Source organism: Tachypleus tridentatus, chromosome 7 (genome assembly GCF_004210375.1).
Source record: "Tachypleus tridentatus isolate NWPU-2018 chromosome 7, ASM421037v1, whole genome shotgun sequence".
NCBI lineage: Eukaryota > Metazoa > Arthropoda > Merostomata > Xiphosura > Limulidae > Tachypleus > Tachypleus tridentatus.
Window position 1 is genome coordinate 168,752,201 of NC_134831.1, and position 11,519 is coordinate 168,763,719.

An 11,519-nucleotide genomic window follows, 5' to 3' on the forward strand; every position below is an offset into this window, starting at 1 on the left:
AATAATGTCCTTTTGACAAAATTGTTACTTTTGATACAGGATTTTCCACTTTTTCTCCCCTTGTTTTTTCTTTGTATAGTGTTCTATTAATGCATTTCTTCTGCACGTTTATGAGTGGTATTTACACATAATATATTACCTTTTTAATATCATTTTTGTTTTCCATCTGAAGTTACATGTAGTATATATTTATGAGCAATTGAAAAGTTTCTCTAATTTTTTTTTAACACTAGATAAACTATTGATAAATCAATAGATTTATCACTTAAACTAGATTATTAGTTTTTCTTAAAACGTAGTGTAAAAGCGTGCCAAGGTGAAGAGCCTTTTGAGAAAACCGCTTTCATATTACTGGAGAAAGCATCAATACACATAACAATGTTACTTATTAATATACATAAACTTTATTTTCAAAACTAAAAACATTCTTAAAACTAAAAGTCATTTATAAATAATATAATTAATATAATTCTGGTATTAGAAGTTATATGAATCATAGCCTATGGATTTTATTATGATTATTTCATAACATAGCCACATGCAATTAAATAAAACTGTTCTTGGAAATTGAACTACAATCAGTTCATTGGTGGCTCATCAGCAAATAAAAAAGCTATGCCACCTAAAACATTTTGAAGAAATATTTCATATTTTTTATATTACCTATGTTTTATTTATTTTGGGCTTGAAAAACTGAATATTTTTATAATAAAATGTCCTAAAATTTTTCATTCATTGAGGCATAGATCAGTTGTGCTTCTAGGCTCTTTTGTGTATTTTGTTATCTGTACGATTTCTTTATATTTCTAAACGAAACCGCCAAGAAGAGCTGAACATTTTTACTGGGTTTAAAAAAGATTTTGAGGTTGTTAATAGTGCCATTCAGAATCTAAATTAAAAACAACCAATAAAAAAATTATTTTAAGAAAAGTTTGCAACTAAAAGAGCACATAATCCTTAAAATGTTATTGTGATCAATGGATGATACAAATTTAATCTTTAATTTTTAAGTATATAAACATTTTAAAGTGAATTCCAGTGAACTGGTTATAAAGTTAGATTTTTTATGTGAATATCTTTCAAAATTTTGAAGTTTGAAGAACAGATGGGACTTGTGTGACAGGACGACAATTGTTAACAACATAGTTACAACTACAAATGACCAATGACTCAGGTACTCAAATAAATCAATATGCTTAAAGTAAGTAACCCTTTAAGTTTACTGTTGTACATTTTAGGGTTGGGGTGAAAATATGGCCAGCATCCTCCTTTATATTAACTGTAAGCTTCCATTGAATTAGTTGCTTTATAAGAAAGCAAAATTAAGACAAAAGTTGTAAAACTTACATAACATTTCTAATGTTAGATAAGCTTCAACAGTGACTTGAATAATACCATAATAATGGTATTTGAATGTTTAAAACTCTCTTTGAGCTTTTTAAGGTGAAATTTATGTAGATTTGGTAATAATAATAAAATTTTTATCTAAATTTCAGGTTTCAGAGTTTTTGTAGTTATTGTCTCCTATAAAGCCTCCAGATATTTAAACTGTCTGTAACTAATTGTTGTGGATCCTCCAATGTCTCTTTAAGTTCCATGATGAAATAAATTCTTTATCACACATAATACATCTGTACAATTTCTCTCCAGTATGAATCTTTTGATGTCTTTTACAATCACCTTTACTGGTAAATGTTTTCCCACAGATACCACAAATGTGTGGTTTTTCTCCACTATGAATAGTCCGATGAGTTTTTAAATGCGAATACTGTGTAAAATCTTTACCACAAACATCACAACTGTATGGTTTCTCACCAGTATGAATCCTCTGATGTTCTTTTAAATATTTAGACAAAGCAAATTCTTTGCCACATACATCACATCTGTATTCCTTATTCTTGGAATGAATTTTCTGATGCCGTTTTAAGCTAGAAGACAGTGAGAACTTTTTATCACAGACTCCACAACTATAATGTATTTCTCTTGAGTATTTTTTACACCCACTGTGAATAGTCTGATGGGTTTTTAAATGTGAATTCTGTGTAAAGTCTTTACCACAAACATTACAACTGTATGGTCTCTCACCAGTATGGATTTTCTGATGTTCTTTTAAGTATCTAGATAAAGCAAATTCTCTTCCACAAACATCACAACTGTATTCTTTATTCTCAGAGTGGGTTCGTTGATGTCTTTTTAAGTTGGAAGACAGCGAGAACTCTCTACCACAGACACCACAACTGTATGGTTTTTCCAGTGAATGAATCCTATAATGTTTTTTCAAGTCTCCCTTACTTGCAAAGATTTTAACACAAACATCACAACTGTAAAATTTCTTATTATGTATTTTCTTGTGTTCTCTTAACACTTCAGACATGGAAAAACTTTTGCCACAAACATTACAAATGCAAGATTTTCTTTTGTGGATCTTCTGATGTTTGGTTAAGTTGTCTTTTCGTCCGAATCCTTTTCCACAGATATCACAATTGTACATTATTTCTTTAGTGTGTATCTTCTGGTGTCTCTTTAGATTGTAATATGTTGTACAGGCTTTCTTACAAATTCCACAACTTCTCATATTCTTACTCCATGAAAGTTCTAAAGAATTATACTGATTTTTCTTGCTTGCTGTTATTTCACTTGGAGCTTCGTCTTTTATAAAAAACAGTTGTGTTGAACATAGGTTTTTACCCACAATATTCAACTGAGATGCTGATTCTATAATAAGAAACGAAATGCTAAATAGTTATCATTTCAGGTTGTAGTTTGGATTACTGCTATCTTTAACTTATAGTGTGGGTCATTTTTGAAGGTTAATTACTTGTTTGACTTTTTGTGAATAATGTACACTACCATAGCTATTTAAATTCAAACAATCACAATCTAATTTTTGAGACTACTGTGTAAAATTACAACTTAGTTTTTCAATAGTAAAAGTTATGATATTTTATATTCTATTTTTTTGTCTAAACTCAACAGTAGCAGCAACAAGTGAAATTACTGAGATTAGTAAAAACGTTCATATTAAATAATATACTTGAGTAAGGAAGCACATTATGCTAGTATAATAAGTTGGCAAATAATTTATGAGCATAATGAAATGATTTATTTTTATGAAACATACCATATATTTCAATGGAACATTGGTCTGTCTTCAAGTATGATCCATGAAACATGGCCCAGTGATAATGCTGATATTTGAGCAAATAATCATGGCATGTTAACATAATAATAAGCTGGCAACCAATGATTTTGGATCATAATAGAGAGATTTATTTTGGAAGAAATAATTAGACCATACCTAAATAAGACAGACAAATGTTCTGTTGAAACATGTGGTGTGTTTCCCTTAAAATAGATGATTTCATTATGCTCACACATTGTTGCTTACCAACTTATCATAATCAAAGAACAATTCTATTACTTAGAACAGAAATTCCTCTTTATTGTTCTCTCTATACTTTCATTCACAATTTTTGACTTGTGATGGCCAATTTTTGTAAGAAATGTTGTGTAAATGGCTAATTTATCTTGTATAATGATGCATTTGCAATTCAGAAAATATTTGAGAATTATGATCTGAAAACATACTTTAATTTGGGAAAAGTGTTCTTATTTGTTAAAAATCTCTTACTCTTGTTAATTTAACACTTTAAAACATGGCAACAACAGGATTTCACACTAAATGTAATTTTACTGTGCATACACAAGAAATTGCAACATTTTACTTTGTACACCATTGTAAGAAGTACAATACCTGATACAACTACTTTGCTGCAGACAATGTACGTGCTAAGAAATAACTTGTAATAACTGGTTTAGATTTTACTGTGTAACCAAAGAAAGGTACAATATTTTATATAACTGTTGTATAGTTCTGTAGAAACACTTGCACTCACCTGCAGTGTTTTCCAAGCCACAGTCCAGTTGCTGCAACTCAACCCTTTGTTCCACTTTCTCTTTCTTCATGTTGTTATCACAATAGTCAGCTTCAGCATTTTCACTGAACTCAGAAATTGTAGCATCTAACAAATCTCTAAGTGGCTCTGTCGTCTAAAACCAAAAATGTTCTGTGCGTATTTGACATGTCAAAATCAACAACGAAAATTCTTACTATTTAGATTTAGATATATTATTTACAAGGACCTTCTTACTAAATATTTCATGAATAAACTAAACAACAGAAACAGATTTAATGGTTAACAAAATAAGCATACATCAAGTTCATCCTGTCACAGGCTTTATAATTCTACTAAAGCAAAAAATAGTAAGAATATCTCAGACTGTACTGTCATCATAATTGTAATATGCATTTCTAATTTACTTTTTACCTATCTCAGTTGTTAGTAATTCTGTAAATTGCTGGCATCTAATTTTGATACAAAAGAAAACGTAAGTAGAAAAAGAGAGCTACAATATAGTTTAGGCTTAGATAGGATGATTGCATAAAATTAAAGTTATAATTAACACAAGTTAACATGTAATGTTAAATGAATTTCCCACATATTCCTTCACAAGAAAAGTTGTCCTTCCTCAAACAAGAGAGAAAAATCCAAACCGTTAAGACAGAATAATGAGAAGATAACTTAGTTACGACTAAAGCGTGATTACAAAGTTACACATTAACCACCATCACTGAAGTGAGAACGAGATGATAATTTTGTTGGTATATCTTGAACAATTTTCTTCAGGTCCCTCTAGTGAACTGGTATCAAACTAATATGATAAGTGAAAATTTTAGGCAACAGATTGGTTAATAATATCCTCTTCAGATTATTTAAAAAAAAAACCAGTATCTTCCTCAATATCAGAAATTTCTTGATTATACTAAGGTATGTATGTTCCAAATGAAACATACTTCGTATCTTCTTCAATTTGTGCATGTTTTCCTTCAATCTCAATTGAACCATATTAAGTGTAAACTAACTTTACAAGCAGTGCTTGAAGTAGGACAGGATACCATCCTGCTACATTTTAAGTAGACTACAAACTTCTAAAGAAGGTAAGGATTAATAGATGATGCAACAAGTATTTACAGCAACAAGAAACTGGAGAGAGAAACTATGTTTATTTGCTCGAAATATCTTGTTACAACATCACAAGAATGAGACAAAATGGCACATGGATGAAGTGAATGAACCATTTCACTGTGTATTCTCAAGATGACTAGTATGGGTATTAAAACTTTAAATAAAGCACAGAAAATTGTTTTGTACTTTTTTTAAATTAAAGTTTTAATATCCATGCCAGCTGTTTCGAGAATAAATTTTTACTTCAAGTGTGTTTCTCATCATCACTATCCATCTCACTATGGGCTTGATCAGTGTGACCAAGTTCTTAACCATCAAATTTCCATACAATAATACATCTTTTTATACTTAAATTAATTTTGTGGGATTATCTTTTTGAACCATATCTAATTAATAATCCACCACAAAAGTTAAAAACCACTCTGAGAATCTACAGCTCATGTTACCATAATGAATTATGTAACACATGAACTACTCATGATTATAACTTGTAAAGAATTATTATATGTACAGAATGTAAATAATAAACATGAATGTTACTAATATAAACATAAGTTATTTGTATGTAATGGTACAACAATAAATGTCCTTCTTGTGATGATAACACAATGTAACACAAATTTTGTTCTCGAATAGTATGTGTTATTTCTTAATTGCTTATGTTGTGAAAATACAGAAAATGGCCATTATTCCCTTCAAGCTTTGCTTTTGCAACCTGGATAATGAAAGATAGAAATTAACCTATTTTCTATGTAAAAATGGGCATATTTGCACATTTTCATTTACATAAGGTCTGTATAAAACATATGAATCAAGATTTACACATTTATACTAAAGTTATACAAAAATGTTTAGAAGTGAGTAGTTTTTCGAGATTTGCGACTGTAGTGTAAATCATTTTCACGTATCAGCCCCCAAATATAGTCTCCAATCATGTTTTTGTTATACGTTCCTAGGTCACAAAAGCAAAGTTTGAAGAGAAAAATAGGTCTTTTCAATTTACTTTAGTCATAAGTAATAGGGAAATAACACTTTCTGCCCAGAAACAAGAAAAAGTAAAAATTTTGTTACATAGTGTAATATACCAACAGATGCATCTGAAGGAAGAATTAATGCTACTTTAATTCCTCATAAGATCTAAAAAAAAAACATTAAATACACTATCCAGAAAGCATGTTGGCATAAAATACAAAAAACTATTTGTAGCTATAATATAAAAATGTGATAGTCATAGTACTTTTCATACAATAAAGAAAAAATATCCTAAAACATGAAGAACATCATCACATAAAATTAAACAAGGTTCGATATTTTAAAACCTTTATTTTTTTCATACTATGTTGGCTTGATAGAATACTTCCTTAGTACTAGATTTTTCATAAAATGTTGGTTTTCCACAAAATCATTAATATTCCTTTAAAATTTACATTTTATGCACAATAAAAGCACCATAATAAAATGTCTGAAAACCACTCTAACACGCTTTCTAACTAATAGGTTAAAAATAAAATCATTCAACTGCTCATAGCAGATAAACACAATTGCAAACAATGAAAATCTTTTAAAAGAACACCTACTCTTTCTGAAATTATAAACAGTCCAAGAGCAATATCAAAAAGAATTACCAACATGTTTTGAGAGGTAATAATATGGTACGAATGTATTTTGTAGGCTCAACCTCATTTCTTTATATATATATGTAATTCATGGTCTAACTTTTCAATATCTTAGATAGTAGGTATTTCTAACTTGTTAGACACTCATAAAATCACATTATTGTAGAAAATCTCAAATGAGCAATTTAAAGCAAAGACATATCAGATAACACAAACAAGTAAGAATGTAAATGTATTTTAAGAGATCAAAGCATACATAAAATAAAAATTTGAATTATAAACTATGTTTTGATGTCGAGTTTATTCACACACCTTGATAATAAAGTTATTTAAATAAATTTTGATTGAAAGTATAAAAAAGAAAAGGTGATGATATACACTTTGATCCTACTCTAATTTGCATAGTTATTGAACTAGATAACTGCTCAATTAGCAAATTCCACTAATTGCCTAACTCTACTCTTAATTACTAAATGTCTTTAATAAAAACATTGTCTTTTAATTCAAATATTTCCAGAAATTTCTATGTTTGTTTAGGTGGAAGGAAGTTTCAAGTACTTCACTGTCTTGAACCTTCTTCAAAGATGAGGAAATAAAGCCACATGTATAAAAGAAAAAACAAGTTAATGAATTAGCTAACAAGTAATAATTGCAAGGATTAGTCATTTTGCTACTGCCAGCCATTAGTCAGATAATTAAGCACTATGAATACTGAAAACATGTTTTGACAAAGAAATGTAAATATAAAATTAGTATGCAAGAGAAATTTCTGTTAGACATAGTTCATCTGTAAAGTTAGACTTAAAACTTGTTTCAAAAATATAAAACCTTGTGTTCCATATATTTCAACATGTTAGAGCTCCCTTCTCTAGCTGTTATTTCAATAGTTTTCAGCAGTGATTTCCAATTTTACATGTACCAAAATTCCAAACAACTAAAGATCCTTACACTTCACTGCCCTGGTGAACAGCTGGAAACCTGTATCTAAGTTACACAAGTTGTTACAATACCCAAAATAAACTTTAACAATTTGCTGTCTTACACAAGTTTTATCTACAAAATGGCAGGACTGTTATATAAAGGTGAGGCAAGAAAAAAAGTTTAATTACAAATGGCTTTACCTCCATCTTTGTTTTTATATACTTTTCTTTTCTCTCACTTGCTACTCCGTACATGGATTGTGAAACTTTTTCCACAGAAATGGTTCTGAGTGCTTCTGTAACATTTGGAGAAACTTCACTTGCATCTGTAACAAAAATGAATTACTGGTTGCTATTTAGTCAACTCTGTATCATGATAAATGTTCTATCCCTAACTTTTTACCTAAATGCACATGCATGAAGGATTAAGACATCTTTGATGGTCCACAAATTGTCATTTAAATAAGATATGTATACAATAGTATTGAAATGATACATGTTAAAAAGATATCTAACCTTATTTCTAGGATTACAATAAATTTCTGGGAGACTGGATAGTTAGATATTTTTTTTTAAATGTAGATTCAATCATTAGGTCAACTTCAATAGAGTTAAGTACAGCTAAACTTAGTTACATAAGTAGAACAATACTTTATGTGTGGCAGTTGTTTAAAAAAATAATTTACAGAAGAAGCACCAACTTATGCACATAAGTACGTGTCTTAATTTTTCAGATGAAAATTTAAGTAAATAAACAGTAATAACAGTACAAAACATTGAATATACTTAACTTTAAGGATAGAGAACTGATAGACACTTATCCAAAGAAATGTGTTCATTTTAATTGATAAAACAGTGCTTCACTAGAATTGTGAATAAGAATTTACAAGTAAATAATAATGTATGATAATAATAACAACATGTCAACCACACCACATCTGCTGTATTTAGTACTTACAAGGCTTTTTCCCCAACACCAGAGCACTGCCTTGTAGCTCAGTTGACAGAGCTTTTGCATGGCATGATCCCATGTGTGGGTCATGACAACTAGCACCCAACTGGTAGTCGTAAGTCACATTAGAAGATATTATTTCAGTTGAAAGTAAAGTTGTATGTTGTACTCTTTACTTTAAATGTTTACATTGCTGATTAATCATTTTTGTGTAATATGATGGTCTCAGCTTAAATACTATATCCTTTTAATAAACTTAGGAAACAAGCTGTGAGCTGTTAGCATTATAGTGGTTTAGCAAATGTTACTTTGGTTTTTTTAAGCTGTTAATCAGTTATTTCAGTTTTGCGAATATTGAGTTTGTGTTTCAATGAAGTAGTAGAGATATACAAGTACTGTATGTACTGAAAGATTAGCAAAAGTTCAGAGTTCATAACCTACTGTGAACTTTGTCTTCTCAGTGAAAATCAGTAAAGATATTTTATAGTTAAGAAGTAAACCATTTTTTTTTGTCATTAGATTTTGCAATTTTTATTTTCCAACCCAAATGGTGACTAAACTACGAGATCTAAATAATGCAACTATTACAGCATAGTGTTAGCTTCAAGCCTATAACATCTAATAAAATGTTTTATACAACTGATAAGATTTTAACAGAACAATTTCTAAGCAAATTGTTGATAAGGTCAAATAAATAAATGAATGTTTACCTTCCCCTGCCCACTTCATTTTTTTCAGCCACCTATCCATACTTTAATTGCTTTTTTAATGATACAAAGATGACTTCTGAATAAAATACAAGATTTTCTCTCTTTCTTTATTTGTCATAAATTCTGTATTGTTTTGATGAAACAAGGACCTCTGTATCACTTGGACCCTTTGAAAACAAGCAACAATCATGTAAAAAAAATGGTACCATCTTTCTTTAAAAAAGGACAGCCTACTTTCTTTTTTCAAAAACTGTTCACTAAACACATTGTTTACTCAGCCTAATGTTAGATAAGGGCATTTTATAGTGATTTCAATGCCTTCAAAATGTGAATTATCCTACACATATACCCAGTTGTTACTCTTCATTTAATAATAACACTATTGTACCACTGGAATCAGAGACAAACATACTTTGTCAAAATATACATTTGGAAATTTATGTTCAATTATCTCACCAACCAGTACATAACCAGGTACTTCTTATAACCAGTGTGTACCCAATTAAGAAGCATTAAAATATGTCTGTTTATAACAATAAGATATAATACTTTTTTCCAACACTATACTCTTAAACAATCTTACTGTGAGATACTTCAAGACAATGGTTGTCTTCCTGTAACACAATTTCCAACACATCATGTGGCTCCTCACTGGATGCTGGTTCAACTTTTATTTTTACCATGTCCATAGCATAGCCTAGGTCATTACTTTCATGTGAATGGTGCTTTTAACCTACAAAGAAGGAAATGAACTCGTGAACTACAGTGACCTCATCCATCTTACTGACAAGTTGTAAATGTCAAACATATCCCTTTATAAAAACTATTGTATTAATCATTGTGTCTACAACTAGCTACTTTACAGTTTGTTACATGTAGATATGATAAACCATAATGGAACATAGCCAGCTCTGGACACCAATATTCAGTCACTACTAACTAAGGAAGCAATAACTAGTGGTCAGCTGTCACCATCATTATAATGAAACACAACAATAAAATATAATTACTACACACCAGTAAATACTAACTAGCCTGTCCATTATTGGTCAGCTGTCACCACTACCACAAGTGAAACATACCAGGAAGATGTAATTATTACACACCAGAAAATCAGATTGACCACTTGGGTCAGCTGTTGGCACTACCACAGATAAAATAGCACTATCAAGATTTAACTACACACCAGTAAACACTAATCAGACTGACTACTGGTGTCAACTGTCAACACTATCACAGGTGAAACACACCACCAAGAGGTATCTACACACCATTAGCTACTAATTAGCCTGACCACTAGTGGTCAATTGTTGGCACAACCTCAGAGTAACAGCTACTACAGTGTGTGTACATTTATTAAGTTTTAGACTTATTCTCTGCAATATAATATCATGCATTAAACTTGCTGTACATATCCTTGCATATACCACAGAAGAGCTTTATCAAGATGTAATCCAGCATTATTATAAATGTAATTAATTGTTAAGCTTCACTAGAAAAACAAGCCACAAGAATATTTTAACGAATTTACTGTACAGTATCACACTAGAATACGAACACTGTGGAAAGTTTTAAACTAGAGAGAATATTACTATATTATTAACTACTAAACCGAACGAAGTAAATAATGTCCCAAGACTACATACTGAAACATGAGTTTCAACGAAGTTTTACAATAGATATACGTCCAGATGAAAAAACTTGAAATAAAAACACTGCCATACAAACTTTAAAAACTGTTTAGAAAATTATAAGCCAAACCTCTTGTCAATGTCAGTGTTAAGCCGAGTTCGGGACTTTCTAACCCTAACAATAATACTAAATTTTCTATCCTTATCAATAACATTTCCAACTTGCACTTTCGAACAACAATTCCAGTGTTCAATGGAAGGATTAAAAACAATTATAGCCTTATTTTCAATCTAACTTCTAAAAACAGCGATAAAAACATATCGTTCAGAAAATCCATTGAAATTTTGCACCAATGTACTAAACGCCTTTCACAACGGCATTAAATTCACGTGTAATAATAACAAAAGTATCACTGGAAATGTGTGAACAAACTATAAAACTTTGTTTAAGTATAATAAGTGAGCCAGAAGAATTTAGAAACTTTTACTTGACAGTACATTGAACTTAAAAAATTATACTGTAATACTGGCTACTGAAAGTTGTAGGTATTCTAATAAAATGTGGAACAAATAGAAATTGCAGGTTTACATATTGGTTTAATGAATTCGCTTTTCTGCTTTTGTTTCACATTGGTCAGATACAATATTTAATGAAATAATTCT

The 11,519-nt window shown here is 30.0% G+C and overlaps 1 protein-coding gene across 2 annotated transcripts; it reads right to left on the reverse strand.

Moving 5' to 3' along the window:
• Positions 1 to 384: 384 nt before the first annotated feature.
• LOC143257176 (uncharacterized) lies at positions 385 to 11,295 on the reverse strand. Of its 2 annotated transcripts, none has more exons than XM_076515534.1 (5): positions 10,872 to 11,295; positions 9,809 to 9,958; positions 7,765 to 7,889; positions 3,897 to 4,050; positions 385 to 2,715 (listed from the first exon to the last, which is right to left on the reverse strand). In XM_076515534.1, exons 2-5 carry the CDS (start codon positions 9,912 to 9,914, stop codon positions 1,559 to 1,561), a joined length of 1,542 nt encoding a protein of 513 aa, XP_076371649.1. In that variant the 5' UTR covers positions 9,915 to 9,958; positions 10,872 to 11,295; the 3' UTR covers positions 385 to 1,558. The 2 variants fall into 2 exon arrangements, with proteins under 2 accessions (XP_076371649.1, XP_076371647.1); XM_076515532.1 differs by having other exon boundaries at positions 10,987 to 11,294.
• Between the last annotated feature and the right edge of the window lie 224 nt (positions 11,296 to 11,519).